This window comes from Puma concolor, chromosome D2 (genome assembly GCF_028749965.1).
Source record: "Puma concolor isolate L17-30 chromosome D2, mPumCon1.1.hap2, whole genome shotgun sequence".
NCBI lineage: Eukaryota > Metazoa > Chordata > Mammalia > Carnivora > Felidae > Puma > Puma concolor.
Genome location: NC_141677.1, coordinates 25,576,018 through 25,592,450, shown reverse-complemented (window position 1 = coordinate 25,592,450; position 16,433 = coordinate 25,576,018). Strand labels below are relative to the sequence as shown.

The following is a 16,433-nucleotide window of genomic DNA, read 5'->3' as shown; positions in this document are numbered from 1 at the left end:
ACACTCAATGTAAAACAGAGGTGAAGACAAAAGTAGTAATCAGCAATGCATGCTTGTTTACATGTTCCCTTCTATTTATGTCAGGAAGACACAACACTATTTAAAAGCAAGATCATCCATTTCAACTGTTTCAGAGGCTGTTTACTCTTCAAATAATAACTAAACAAGCTTTGTCCCTAAGTCTCAATTTATTCCTGAAAATGATGGGTAAAAGAAGTGGCTAGGGGCTTAAAATACTTTTAACTGAGCATAAAATATGTCCTGAACACAGGAGTATCTTTTGGTACCTAGAAATGACACAGATCTTTTGGGAAGAGAATATACACGAAGAAAACTAAGTTATAATCAACATGATTTCTCTATGTGTTTGATAATATAGTTAAAGCAAGTGACAATCAACAAGGTTGTAGGTGTGTGTGTGGGGGGGGGGGGAACCCACAAAGGAAGGGGTGAATTTGCATGTGCCTTAACCTTTCTGAGCTTTGAAAGAAGCCCTACATAAGAGACAAACCTCTGAAATTCCAAAGTATCTCCTAACTGTGGACGGCAAAGTGCAGATCCAGCCCTACCACAAAGCCAGGGCTCTGGGCACAAGTCTTGGCTCTCCCACTAACCAGCTAAATTATTTCATCCTTCAGGGTCTGTTTACAGGTGATGAACCTGTAAGACGATAGACATGGACTATATCGGTGCTACTCAAGTTTTAGTGGAATACAAATCACCTGGGGATCTGGTTAAAATGCAGACTGATTCCGTAGGTCTAGAACAGGGGGTCGAGATTCTACCCACATGTAGCTGAAGCTGCTGGCTCTGGGACACCCTTTGCAAAGCAGGAAGAGATACTCTCTGAGGTTGCCTCTTCTATGCCTCTGATGATATTAACCACTTTCTACGTTGTACTATGAAGTACAACTCCCTAAATAAACTTCAAGCTCCATAATAACAGAATAAATTATTAAATACCAAAGAAACATACAAAAAGTTCTCAAGTGGTGAGAATAGGATCTCATACCTGTCCTGACTTCCCTAAAACCTTCCCATGTAAAGTTCAAGCTCTGATCACTCTGCCAATTCAAGAGTTACATCTCATTTAAAAATACACACCTACTCTAGGTTATCTGGTACCACAGCAATCAAATTCCCTATTTAAAAAAAATGCAGGGGTGCCAGGGTAGCTCAGTCAGTTGAGCGGCAGGCTCTTAATTTCGCCTCAGGTCATGATCTCCCGGTTTGTGGGATCCGCACTGACAGCACAGAGAAGCCTACCTGGGATTCTCTCTCCCTCTCTCTCTGCCCCTCCCTGCCCTCCAAATAAATAAACTTCAAAAAAAAAAATAATAAAATACAGTTCCTACTAAGCTCCTGTTACACACCCAGCAAGCAGAGTCTCTGTACAGAGCTTGACTGCCTAGATTCAAATCTTAGTTTGAACACTTATTAGACACATGAAACTGGCTTTCTTAACTTTCTGCCTGAGTTTTCCCATCTCTAAAATGAGAGTACAGTGAAAATTAGTTAAAAGACAATAAAAGCCAAGGCAATCCCTGCCATTAAGTTCACAATATATAGTTGGGGAGACTAGACTAAATTGTTTTGTTTTTTTCCCCTAACTGAAGATACTATAGGAAAATTATCTTGGTTAAATTTCTTATTTTTATGATTATTTTTAATACCTCTTATTTTTAAAACAAATTTTAAAGATCTCTAATTTAGGGGCACCTGGGTGGCTCAGTCGGTTAAGCGTCCAACTTCGGCTCAGGTCATGATCTCATGTTCGTGAGTTCGAGCCACATGTTGGGCTCTGTGCTGGTAAGCTCAGAGCCTGGAGCCTGCTTCAGATTCTGTGTCTCTCTCCCTCAAAAATAAACATTTAAAACAAATCTCTAGTTTAAAACTGATCTCTTTAAATACTGTTCTTGGTAGAATCACAGCCATTAAATGTTAAGTCCATAACTATGTTTCTTCAGTAACTCAAAACAGCAACAAAAAGCAACTGAAATGGAAAATGTTGGTGAGAGATTCTAAAAGCAGTTTGGGCACTCATATACATATATATATCTATCTATGTAGATCTCTCTCTCTCTCTCTCTCTCTATATATATATATATATCTTTAATTTTTTTAAGGGGGGGGAAGAGGGAGGGAGAGAGAGAAAATCTTACGTGGGATCCACAGTGAGGGTGGGTCCCAACAAGGGGCTCATCCCACCATGACTGTGGGATCATGACCCAAGCCGATATCAAGAGTCTAATGCTCAACTGACTGAGCCACCCAGGTGCCCCTGGGCACTGATATATTTTAATTCTGTTAACACGTTTTTCTTTTGCCAAGTATTTCAAGATACAGTAAGATTTATGGAAAAGGCTTTATCTTAATATTTCATATTCATTCAGAAAGGATAAAAGACACTACAGGTCTTTGAGTGGTTTCACTAACAATTCAATTTAATGTTTAAGAATGCATCTATTTTGAGTACTGACCAAATTAAGCTTTTTTTTTTCTTAAATAAAGTATCAATATTGACCAGGAAACTGTTAGAAAAGGCAATGTAACACTCTTCAAGAGCTTCAACTCCATTAACTCATTTTCATCTCCCTAGCTGGTAAATAAATGAGCTCAATTTTTTGTCCGTTTTAACCCTCTGGATTTCTTATAAAAATGTATAAATCTTTCATAAAAATCAGTGTTTTCTAAACTAACAAACAAAACAGAAACAGACTCATAAATACAGGGAAGAGGGTGGGTTGACAGATGAAGTAAAGAGGACTAAGAAATAAAAACTTCCACTTATAAGTCACAGAGATGAAAAGTGCAGCATAGGGTATAAAGTATATAATATTCTAATAACATTGTATGGTGACAGATGGTGACTAATTACGGTGAGCACTGAGTAATGTATACAACTGTCAAAACACTATGTTGTACACCTGATACTAATATATAACACTATGTCAACTATACTTAAAAATAAAAAAAAAATGGTGTTTTCTTTTCTGTCCTAATTATCTTTTATCATTCTAATAGGTCACAGTTAACTAATCATTAGTAGCTGTGTCCCATAGGATACATATATTTTTTAACTCAGGTATAGTTGACATACAAAACATTTATTTAGTTTCAGGTGTACATGATTTGATATTTTTATATATTGCAAAACAATTACCACAGTAAGTCTTTTAACATCATACACCATACACTGTTACAAAAAAATTTTTTCTTCTGCTCAAGACTTTTAAGGTCTACTGTCTTAGCAACTTTCAAATATGTAATTCAGTATTATTAACTATAGTCACCATGTTATATATTGCATCCCAGGACTTATTCATAACTGCAAGTTTGTACCTTCTGGCCTCCTTCATCCATTTTAACCTTAGTCACCGTGGCAACTACCAATCTATCTATGAGTTTGGGTTTTTGTTTTGTTTTGCCTTTTAAGTTCCATCTGTAAGTGAAATCACTTAAATTTGTCTTTCTCTGACTTTTTCAAATAGCATAATGCCCTTTATCTCCATTTATGTTTCATAAGTGGAAAGACTCTGGGTTTTTTTGTGGCTAAATAATATTCATTACATAAATACCACATCTTTATCCATTCATCCATCAACGGGCACTTATTTTCGTATCTTGGTTGTTACAAATAGTCTGTATATCTTTTCAAGTTAGTGTTTTTGTGTTCTTCAAATACCCAGAAGTGGAACTGCTGGGTCATATGGTATCTCTATTTTTCTTTTCTTTTTTTTTTTTTTTAATTTTTTACTGTTTACTCATTTTTGAGAGAGAGGGAGACACAGAATCCAAAGCAGGCTCGAGACTCTGAGCCGTCAGCACAGAGCCTGACGTGGGGCTTGAACTCACAAACCACAAGATCATGACCTGAGCTGAAGTTGGACACTTAACTGACTGAGCCACCCAGGTGCCCCATGATGTCTCTATTTTTCATTTTTTGAGGAACCTCCATACTGTTTTTCATAGCGCCTGCACCAATTTGCATTCCCACCAATAGTGCACAAGGATTCTCTTTTCTCCACATCCCAGCCAACACTTGTTATTTCTAGTCTTCTTGATACTAGCCATTCTAACATGGGTGAGATGAGGGGTGCCTGGGTGGCTCAGTCAGTTAGGCATCCGACTTCGGCTCAGGTCATGATCTCACTGTCTAGGTCATGATCTCACTGTTTGTGAGTTTGTGAGCCCACATCAGGCTCTGTGCTGACAGCTCAGAACCTGGAAGCCTGCTTTGGATTCTATGTCTCCCTCTCTCTCTGCCCCTCCTCCCCCTTTCAAAAATAAACACTAACATGGGTGAGATGATATCTCATGTGGCTTTGATATGCATTCCCCTGATGATCAGTGATTATTAAGGATCTCTTCACGTACCAGTTAGCCATGTGGATGTCTCCTTTGGAAAAATGTCTTTTCAGATTCTCTGTCCATTTTTTAATTGGACTGTTTGTTCTTTTTGCTATTGAGTTGTATGAATTCTTTATGTATTTTGTTGGACACTAACCCCTTATCATATGCATGATTTGCAAATATTTTCTCCCATTCAGCAGGTTGCCTTTTCACTTTTCATTTTGTTAATGATTCCCTTTGCTGTGCAGCTTATTAGTTTGATGTTCCACAAAATTATATTTTCTTGATATTCTTTGTTGATTTTCTTATTTTCTTTACTTCTTTATCAACAACTGTTGGTAAGCAGTTATATCATAGCTATATCATAGCTCCCAATGACCCCTGCCTTCTGGTATTCATACCCGTATGTAATCTCTTCCCCTTTAATGTGCACTAAACCTAGTGACCTGCATCTAAGGAATAGAATACAGCAAAGGGGAGGGGATGTTGCTTCTCTGATTAGGTTACAAAAGACACTGGCTTCCATCTTGGTAGCATTCACTCCCCCCTTGCTCACTTTTTTAAAATGTTGATTTGATAGAGAAAGAGAGCTGGGGAGAGGTGGGAGGGACAGAGAGAGAGAAAGAGAGAGGGGGGGGAGGCGGGGAGGGAGGGAGGGAATCCCAAGCAGTCTCCACACCTGTCAGCACAGAGCTGACAAGGGGCTCAATCTCAGGAACCTTGAGATCATAACCTGAGAGGAGATCAAGAGTCAGGAGGCTTAGGGTACTGAGACACCCAGGTGACCCTCCCTTACTCACTTTAATAAAGCCAAGGGTCATGTTGCAGGCTGCCCTACCAAAAAGCTCTCAGGGAAGGAACTGAGGGTAGTCTGCCAACAGCCAGCAAGGAACTGAATCCAAAAGCTGATTCAAAAAGTCCTCAAGGAACTGAATTCTACCATCAGCCATGTGAGTGAGCTTGGAAGCAGCTCCTGCCCCAGTGGAGCCTTCAAATGGGACCACAGCCCCAGATGACACCTTGATGGCAGTCTTATGAGAAATCCTGAAGCAGGACCCAGCTAAGCCATATCGTTATTCCTGCCTCACAGAACCTATGAGAAAACAAATGTGTACTGTTTTAAGCTCCTAAATTTTGGAATAAGTTGCTGTATAACTCATATCTCATACACTAATAGTATGGCATCTTTGTCTTTTATTGTAAGCTGCCTCAAATTCTATTTAGAAATAAATCTTTTTTTTTTTTTTTTTTTAAAGTAAGCTCTATTCCCAACATAGGGCTTGAACTCACAATCCCAAGATCAAGAGTTGTGTGCTCTACTGACTGAGCCACCCAGATGCCCTTAGAAATAGATGTTTAAATAGGGAAAGCAGTGACTGGCCAATCCTCGTAAGACTGTGATACCGTATCACTGAGTATTAGATTTCATGATACTATAATCTCATATTTAAGTACTTTCTGGCATTCAGAGTTTATTAATAAACTGATGTAATTTTGCTTTGAGAACCTCTTGAATTCTCATGGAGATGAGCAAGCTAAGCATTGTCTTACCCTCCAGCTGTAGACAATTACAAAGCTGGACACAATATATAAAAACAACATTTTACACTGAACAAAAAATAACAGAAGGCTACAACTTTAAGAAAAGGAAAAAGTGCAAGGTGAGGCTTTCTTTCTGAGAGCACTTTTCAAAATGCAGTGCAGAAAAACAAAACCCAAGCAGAAGGTGGCATCTACTTGGGGAAAAGAAATGAAGAGTAGAGCAAAAAGGTTGGAATTTGAGGAGGGTCCAGGATTGGAAAGAATTACACTGAAGATGACAACCTAAAAATATGCATACAAAAGTCCTTTCAGGTCTGTAGCCAACGTCTAAGCTGCACATGCACCAGGTTATAATTCCAGGAGGCCTAGCAGACACTCTAAGCAGACATTTCACAAGCTACACGATGTTGGAAAGACAGGCTGTAGTTTAGACCTGAAGAGTATAGGGATGCTGGTGAACATCGGAGACTTTCAGTTGAGAACCCAGAAAGGTCAGCCCCCGGAGTAAGAACCACACTCTAGGCATTATGGGTAAAACTAAAATAGACCCACCCTAATAAAGCCTAAAACCAAGTTTAGATGGATCACGGTGATCTGCCAGTATTTTAACCGCCAACCAGAACAAAACACTCTTTAGAGGAAGATGCTAACTTCAGTCTCTACAACATATCATCCACAATGCATGAAATGTTAAAATAACCTTACTAAGCATGTGAAGTAGGAAAAAGTGATTGATAATAAAGACAAAGACAATGAAAACAGATCCAGAGATAATCCATGTTGAAATTAACAGCATGGAACTCAAAGCAACTATGCTTAAGATGTTAAAGAAAATACAGAATGAAGATACAATAGATGAAAAGAAAACTAGAGACATAGGATGAAAGTTCTGTAAGAATTGGGGACTTTGTCCTATTCACTGTTAAATCCTTGAGGTCCAGAACAGTACCTGACAAGAAGGTAGTTACTCGTAATATTTGTTGGTTAGTTGGACGAGGGAATGAATGGTAAGTTGCAGGGAAGAATGGAAGAAGTCATGTTTACAGCTGGTAACAGGGGCACCTGGGTGGCTCAGACGGTTATGCATCTGATTCAGCTCAGGTCATGATCTTATGGTTCATGAGTCTGAGCCCTGCATCAGGCTCTGTGCTGACTGCTCAGAGCCTGGAGCCTGCTTTGAATTTTGTGTCTCCCTCTGTCTCTGCCCCTCCCTCACTCATACACTGTCTCCGCCCCTCTCTCTCTTGAAAACAAACATTAAAAAAAGAAAAAATAAAAATAAAAGTTGGTAACAAAACCAAAGACTGGAAAATGCTGACAGAACATTACTGTATTTCAGAAAAATATCAGAAACAAATTCTGCATCAAAATTTAAAATAACTATATATATGGATATACATATATACAGAAAAAGAGTTGGTCTTTGATGCATTTACTTCATTCACTATTTCATCCACCCAATCTCTAGGACATTTTAATCAGAATTTTCCTACTCCCTCTCAATTAAAAATGAAAGCACGAGGGGCACCTGGGTGGTTCAGTCAGTTAGGCATTTGACTTAGTTTCGGCTCAGGTCATGATCTCACGGTCTGTGAATTGGAGCCCTGCATGGGGCTCTGCAATGACAGTGTGGAGCCTACTTGGGATACTCTCTCCCTCTCTCTCTCTTTCTCTCTCAAATAAACTTAAATTTTTTTTTAAGTTTAAAAAAAAATGAAAGCACGCTACTACAAAATGTTCTAAAACCTTTATAAAAAGTAAAACAGTAACGTCTTACTGTGTGCCCTGTACAGATTCCTCCCTTGCTGAATCCTCCTCAGAAGAGCCAACCCTTTACACACATCCCACTGGTCTCTGTGAACTGCTCTTCTTCCAGGCAATCAATATGATTCTTGTGGAAACTGCCACATTCTTAATTACCTCATCCCCTGGACACTAAAGAATTCATTCCACTGCATTTTCAAACTTAGGGAGAGAATATGTCAAGAAAGTTTTAAGTGGTCCTAACTACTGTGACATTCAGGAATTAACTAAGTCTGCAGAGACATAAAGCAGTCAAGCCTGAAGTGGCAGAGGGAGAATCTGATCATCTTTAAGCCTCAGGTCCCATACTTTCTTAGACCTACCTGCAATGTAGCCCTGCCCTTCCTGCACCTTTCTTTGGATTCCAATCAATTACCCTTTCAATAAATTATCCCTTTTGGCATAAACTAATCTGAAGTGGCTCTCATCACCTGCAACCAATGAAAATCCTAGCTAAAACTAGATCACTTAATGACTGCAGCCACCAAGAAGTACCTTCTACTTCCACATGCTAACTGCTTCAGAAAAAGATTGGGGTGCCTGAGTGGCTCAGTCCGTTAAGCGTCCGGCTTCAGCTCAGGTCATGATCTCACGGTTCGTGAGCTCCAGCCCCATGAGTTGGAGCCCCATGAGTTCGAGTCCTGTCCGTGTCTGGCTCTGTGCTGACAGCTGGGAGCCTGGAGCTTCTGATTCTATGTATCCCTCTCTCTCTCTGCCCCTCTCCTGCTCACTCTCTCTCTCTCAAAAATGAATAAACTTCAAAAAAATTTTCTTTAAATACAGAATATTGTCTTTTTCCCCCAAAGGAAACAGTGTTACTTTCTATTACTTTCCATTTAATTATTTCCGTGTCCCTGGGGAAAGCTGTGTATGTAAAGATGACAAGAAAAGGAACACCATACCAAACACAATATCAAAAAGGCAGAGGAAAATATAATGTACTCTTGAACCTTGTGGTAGGGTCTTCAATAGAGAGCAATGGAGAAGTCGCATTCACTCTCCCTTCCACCATCAATTCACTGTAAGTCTCCTACAGGCAAGTAGTATCTCCTAAGTACTGAATTGACCTCGGTCAAACTAATATAATGCAATCACACTTAAGATAACTGCTCAAGTGTTAGAGAAGGCCAAGACCTATTTTTGATTTTAAGTCTAAGGATCAACTTCTCCCACATGCAGCTCTGCTGCATCTTTTTTTCTACCTCATTTTCAGTTGCTTTTTTTCAGAACTGCCGCCATCTGCTGTGAAGGCAAATTACAGGATACAATCCACCAATGAGTTCTGAAATCAATTTAGTGGGTCAAAACCATCATTAAAAAATTTTTTTTTTTTTTTTAACATTTATTTGTTTTTGAGAGACAGAGACAGAGCACAAGCAGGGGAGGGGCAGAGAGAGAGGGAGACACAGAATCCGAGGCAGGCTCCAGGGTCAGAGCTGTCAGCCCAGAGCCCGATGCAGGTCTGGAACTCAGGAACAGTGAGATCATGACCTGGGTCAAAGTCAGACGCTTAACCGACTGAGCCACCCAGGCGTCCCAAAACCAGCATTTTAAAAAATCTTAGTAAATATTAGAGTGCATGATACACAGTATTATAAATATATATATACATACTCTACATATGTGCATATACACACAGACGTACATTTATGGCATCATAATGTTTCAGTTTCAGCTTTTTTTGTTTTGGGTGAAATTTATGAGGGCCCTTGCATTTTACACAATCCCAAGAGACATATGCATAATGTGACAGCTCTACATAGTATATACATATGTATGTGTGTACTGATCATTATGTAAGAATCTCTAATTGTGGATCCCAGTCAAAACATGGGCAAACACTGATCTAATAGTAAGACCAATATTTTAATGAGAACCTTGCTTTCAAATCCCACTGTCACCACTTATTCTGCATGTCAATGTCTTCATCAGTAAAATGGGGAAATAACAGCTACTAAGAAGATAAATAACACAGGTGACCCTTGAACAACATGGATTTGAACTGCATGGTCCACTTATATATGGATTTTTTTCAATAAATACAGTGCAGTACTATAAAGTATTTTCCTTATGACTTTAGTATTTTCTTTTCTCTAGTTTATTGTTAATACAATACATAATATGTATAACATATAAATACGTGTTACTGTTTATGTTATTGGTAAGACTTCCAGTCAACAGTAGACTTATTAGTAAAGTCTTTGGGGAGCTGGGAAAACTGAACAACATGAGGAATGAAAGTGAACCACTTTCTTTCATCATACACAAAAATAAATTCAAAATGGATGAGGGATGGCTGGGTGGCTCAGCCGGTTAAGTGTCCAACTCTTTTTTTTTAATTTTCTTTTTAATGTTTATTTTTTATGCTATATTTACTTTTATTTTTAAATTCCTACTGTTGGGTTTTTTTTTATTTTTTTTATTTTTTAAAATTTACATCCAAATTAGCATATAGTGCAACAATGATTTCAGGAGGAGATTCCTTAGTGCCACTTACCCATTTAGCCCATTCCCCCTCCCACAACCCCTCCAGTTTGTTCTCAGTTTGTTCTCCATATTTATGAGTCTCTTCTGTTTTGTCCCCCTCCCTGTTTTTATATTATTTTTTGTCTCCCTTCCCTTATGTTCATCTGTTTCGTCTCTTAAAGTCCTGATATGAGTGAAGTCATGTGATTTTTGTCTCTCTCTAATTTCACTTAGCATAATACCCTCCAGTTTCATCCACGTAGTTGCAAATGGCAAGATTTCATTCTTTTTGATTGCTGAGTAATACTCCATTGTATATATATACCACATCTTCTTTATCCATTCATCCATCAATGGACAGTTGGGCTCTTTCCATACTTTGGCTATTGTTGATAGTGTGTGCATGCATGCACAATGGGGGGAGGGGGAGAGGGGGGAGGGGGAGAGGGAGTGGGGGAGAGAGAGAGAATCTCTGTCAGTGCAAAGCACAACACAGGGCTCAAACTCAAACTGTGAGATCATGAACTGAGCTGAAGTCAGATGCTCAACCGACTGAGCCACCCAGGCACCCCAAGGGTCCAACTCCTGATCTCAGCTCAGGTGTCGATCAGGGGCAGAATTCACATGGGACTTCGTGCTGGGCATGGAGCCTACTTAAAAAAATAAAAAAATAATCAGGGCACCTGCATGGTTCAGTTGGTTAAGCATCCGACTTCAGCTCAGGTCATGATCTCGTGGTTCATGAGTTCAAGCCCCATGTCAGGCTCTGTACTGACAGCTCAGAGCCTGGAGCCTGCTTCAGATCTGTGTCTCCTTCTCTCCCCCCACCCCCCATGCTCTATCTCTCTCTCTCTCTACACACTCACTCGCTCAAAACTTAACATTAAAAGATTAAATTTAAAAATAAATAAAACCAAGATGGATGAAAGACCTAAATGTGAGACAAGAGATAGTGAAAATCCCAGAGAACACAGGCAAGAATCTCTTTGACATCTACCATAGCAACTTCTTACTAAACACATCTCCAGAAGCAAGAGAAAAGCAAAAATGAACTATTGTGACTTCAAGATAAAAAGCTTCTGCCCAGGGAAGGAAACAATCAACAAAACTAAAAGGCAACCTCTGCAATTGGAGAAGATATTTGCAAATGACGTATTCAATAAAGGGTTAATATCCAAAATATATAAAGAACTTATAAAACTCAATACCTAAAAAACAAATAATCCAGTTTTAAGAAATAGGCAGATGACATGAATAGACATTTTCCCAAAGACATACAGATGACTAACAGAAACATGAAAAGATGCTCAATATCAATAACCAGGAAAATACAAATCAAAACTATAATGAGTATCAGGCCACACCTGTCAGCATGACTAAAATTAACAACACAGGAAACAATAGATGTTTGTGAGGATGTGAAGAAAAGAGAACCCTCTTGCACTGGTGGTGGGAATGCAAACTGACAACAGCCAAATTATGGAAAGAACTCAAATATCCATCGACTGATGGGTAAAGAAGATGTGGTGTATATGTGTATGTATGTATACACACACACACACACACACACACACACACACACACACACACACACACACACACACTGGAATATCGTGTATATATATTATCCAGCCATCAAAAGGAATGAAATCTTGTCGATGTGAAAGGAGCTAGAATGTATTATGCTAAGTGAAAGAAGCCAGAGAAAAGCAAATACCATATGATTTCACTCATATGTGGAATTTAAGAAACAAAACACATGAACATAGTGGAAAGAAAAGAAAAGAAAAGAAAAGAAAAGAAAAGAAAAGAAAAGAAAGAAAGAAAGAAAAGAAAAGAAATGAAACCATAAAAGAGACTCTTAACTATAGAGAACAAATTGAGGGTTGCTGAAAGGGAGGTGGGAGGGGGATGGGCGAAATGGGTGCCAGGTATTACGGAAGGAACTTGTGATTGAGCGCTAGGTGTTATATGTAAGTGATATCACTAAATTCTACTCCTGAAACTATTATTATGTGATACTGGAATTTAAATAGAAATGTGAAACATTTAATAAATAAAGACTGTTAGGGTCATGGAAACAAATATTTAAATTTATGTAAATACTGGTAATACAATGGAGGCATATTTAAATTATGTTCTCATTTGTCATGATTTCGTGGTTCTTGAATTCCGGCCCCACATTGGGCCCACTGCTGTCAGCCTGTCAGCACAGAGCTAGCTTCGAATCCTGTCCCCCTCTCCTGCCCCTCCCCCACTTGTGCTCGCTCAAAAATAAATATTTTTTAAAAAGGGTCAAGTGTATACATAAAGTGCCTGATGCCAATCCCAGCACTTAGTAATTGTTGGGTAAGTCTTAGTGCTCTACCACCTTTCCCCAGTCCTTCCATTGAGCCCCACCTAACTTGTGACAGGATGAACTTTCCTTGAAATTTTTCAGGGCAACAAGGAAGTGGTTCAAAACAGCCTCATTTTTACCTTAAAGATTTTACCGCCAACATAATTAAGATATGATAATTACAAAGAATTCAGGTATGTAAAAGGCCATTCTTTGAAACATGGTATTGGATTCCTTGTCTGAGATGAGAACTGACCACTCTAGAGAGAAGCTCAGTTACTCAACCAACATTCTCGGCACCCTTAATACGGCCAAAAACATACAACTGTGGCCACAGTCACATGGACCCTGTTCTCAGAGTCTGCAGAGTAGGTAAGCAAAGCATGAGCAACAGTCATGTGTAAATTAGTCTGACATCACTTCCCAAATAGGCAGTAAACAAATTAAAGAACTACAAATTATGTCACACAAGTTTTGACATTTGCTACCAGCACAGCACCCACTTTGCCAAAATTAAATGGAAAGAAAGGCCTAAATATACACCAAGTAACTTTACAAGTTACAATTTTTCCATATTAAAAATTCACAGAAAGAAATAAAAAACTGATGAAACAAAACTTATTCAGTCCAAAGACTAGCTATTCCCCCCAACGATGGAAATATGATTTAGTTTATTTTTCATCTGTCCAATTTCAAAAACAAGAGAACTAGAATACAATGTCTGTATTACATATTAAAATGACTATTTTGGGGGCACCTGGGTGGCTTAGGTCATGATCTCACAGTTCATGAGTTTAAGCCCTGCACCTGGCTCTCTGCTGTCAGCACAGAGCCTGCTTCGGATCCTGTCTCTCTCTCTGCCCCTCGCCCCCCTCAAAAATAAACATTTAAAAAATAAATTTAAAAAATGACTAAGTTGAACCAGTCTTTTCTGTATCTTAAAAATCTACTACCAGCAGTTAAGCCTATATGGCCTTTACTCCAAACCTAACATAAGAGAATCAACACTAAAGCAGAGACACTAAATGACACAGAATCCACAGTTCAATATAAATAAGGAACATATTGAAATGAAAATGGTGAGTACTGTACATTAATTCAGAAGTACTGCTAGAAAAGGTCATGATACTAAAATAAGTTGCGACCCACTGATCTAAGTCATTACTTAATTTCTCTCAGTCTAGGCTTATTTCTCTGTAGAACTGGGAAGCAGTTCTTCCTAAATTCCAAGGATGCTCTGAGAACACATATTTATAAATCTAGGTACTGTAATAAGTCCTGATACAACAAATCTGGACTACACTATAATGTCATTAGAAAAAGCCTGTATAAACTACTGGGATTTTCAAAGGTACTCATTAAATCCTAGTATTGAGAACTATTTCTCAGGTTCAGTCAACTTGATACTAAGTTGTTTAACTGACATAAAAAAAGTGATCACCTTCAAAAAACAAAAACAAACAAAAACAGTCTTTTAAAACTGAGTGACAAATTCCGAGGCCTGCCACTGGTACTTATTTACAAGTACAATTCCAATGATTCAAGTTAAATGTTAATCTCTGTTCAACTGTTCTCTTCTAACGGCTCGGCTACAACTCATATCTTTCAAATCTCAAATGGTTTCAGAGTTCAAGATGCCAAATTTCTGATACTTGTCCACATACATTTTATCCTAGCCTGCTTAACGAGGCTCTTTCCCAAATTCTCCTCTATAAAAATACTATTGTCACCATTTAACTAATTTTTCCTAAACTGGTGATTCTGCTGCCCCATCTACAACTGTCACCCAGCTGCCGTCTTCTCACAAGCTACCATACACTAGTGGGGCACTTGGCTCAGTATATACTGCAGCCTCTGGCCAAATAAAGTGAAGCTAACTGGAACTGAACCAATGGTCATTTTGCAAGGACACTTGAACTTTGAAGCACTCTGTAAACTGCTGGTTATTTCTAATAATATTCCTGTGAAGTTTCAGTATTGAGCCACCCATTCTATTTCACTGTAAACTATATGTGACCTTAAAAACAAAAAGTGCAAGATGTGTCCCTGGTTTTTAAAAACTCACAAATCTAGTCCAATTCTTTTTAAGTGTAAACAACTCTTACCAGTGGGGGTGGGCTTAACTTAAAACTAGGAGGCGCTTCTCAGAGCAGCTAACCTGGCACCAGTCATTTGGGAAAAACAGCTTTAGGTCCTAGAATCTTAGGCTTTTCAAGCTCAGCAAATCCAAACCTCATTTTACAAATGAGATTTTAAATTAAGAGCTTATGGTCTGATTACTATAATAGCTAACTCTTACACTGTACTAGGGACAAGGTACTGTTTACACCTATTTACTCCTTTAATCCTCACAACAAACCAGGAAAGAGGGTGAGGTCAACAAACGTACCCAAGGTCACACAGCTATTAAGTGTCAAAGCCAGAACTGATACCGAAGCGGCAGAGCTCCAGAATCTATAGTCTTAAGCCACCGTGCTCCATTGCTTCTCTATAGAATGGTTTAAATGAAGCCGGGGGTCTTTCACGACACTAGGATTCAGAGTTCCAACCTGAGAAACGAATTCTCCACACACCCTTTCCCCAATGCCAACATCGCCCACCAGCGCAAGTGAACGGCATGCAAACCTGTGCCTGTACAAGTTCCTCCTGTCTGGCTACAACCTTAAGGAATCTTAAGTAACCAAAATAGGTACCCTCTAGGAAACCAAAAGATGCAGTGGTCAGTCAGAAAAGAACTCGTGCTTCTCGTTTTTGTTTTAATGAGATCATCAGAAAAGCCTACAGTAATAAGTAAATGGCCTATGAGCGCTTTTTCTGAAGGGGCAAACATCTACCGTATTTTCACGATGCCTAAAGTGATGAAACGGAGCTAAAATCAGGGACGGCCCTGTTTTCTTCCAGCTGTCTCCAACTTATTCGAGAAGGGTGATCCTCAGTTTATGCATCTGAATGTAGGCGAGAAATGAATGGGTGGAGGAAGAGAAGGGAGTGAGAGGGGGTATTACTCCAACTCTCCACCGTAATAAAGCTGAGACTTCAGACCCTATGTATTAGAAGTTAAAACCAGTATTTCACACCACTGCTGCGCTGGCCGGCTTCAGTGCCCCTCCAGGCTGCAGAGAGGTGGTTACGTGGCGCGTGGAAGCATTTCCTCTAGCCTGAAGAGTAGGTGGCTTTCCCGGCTGGTGGAAGCCCCTCACTCACTGCACTGCAGCAGGGTACGCTTCGGGGAGCCGGGAAATGAGACGTGATAGCTTCCCGGGGATGCCAGAGGGAGCAACGTCTGGGGCACCTTTCGCGTAGCCGATGTGGGACCACGCCTGCCCCCCTCCTCCACCCCTCAGGACCACCCCCCGCCAAACCCGCCTCCCGGCCTCGAGGGTCAGCAGCACGCTGGAGGCGCGACAGGACTCCTGAAGCAAAGGCTCCCGACGGCGGACACGACCCTCAGCGGACTACTCACCAGATTGAGGGGTCCTTCCATTACTTCCATAGACCCCGGGGTAAACGGCGGCCTGAGGAAGGGGAGCGACGGCGCCGGAGCACATGAAGGGAAACAGTAGTAAGCAGGGCGACGGAGCGGCGGCTGCTGCAGCTGCCCCTCTCCGCGCCCCGGGAGCCAGCAGTGGGCGCAGAGGGAGCAACAACCGCACCACTTCCTCCTCCGGTGGCGCGCCGCGGGCCCGCCCCCCGCGCCGCGGCCACGCATGCGTCATGGCGTCACACGTGGCTGGTTCAAGGTGGGAGTGAGGACCGGGGAGTGGGTGGGGCTCAGGGAAGGCGGGGCCGGACTGGCGTACACTCGCTCGCGAGCTATCTTTCCTCTCGCGAGAGGCGTATCTTCAGCTGCTCGAAGTCTTCTCTGACGTCATGCGGGGATGGGCATCCTTGTTGAAACTTGAGTAAAATGGCTGAGCTGTGCTCTTGGCCT

The 16,433-nt window shown here is 40.4% G+C and overlaps 1 protein-coding gene across 2 annotated transcripts in view; it reads right to left on the bottom strand.

Annotated features, from left to right (window-relative positions):
• NRBF2 (nuclear receptor binding factor 2) overlaps positions 1 to 16,200 on the bottom strand; it is a 37,183-nt gene extending 20,983 nt beyond the window's left edge. The window contains exon 1 of one of the 2 annotated variants that reach the window (XM_025918025.2): positions 15,966 to 16,200. In XM_025918025.2, the coding sequence (XP_025773810.1) occupies positions 15,966 to 16,050 (85 nt within the window). In that variant the 5' untranslated portion in view covers positions 16,051 to 16,200. The remainder of the gene's footprint in view (positions 1 to 15,965) is intronic. The other variant, XM_025918024.2, reaches the window with a different exon arrangement.
• Positions 16,201 to 16,433: the final 233 nt, after the last annotated feature.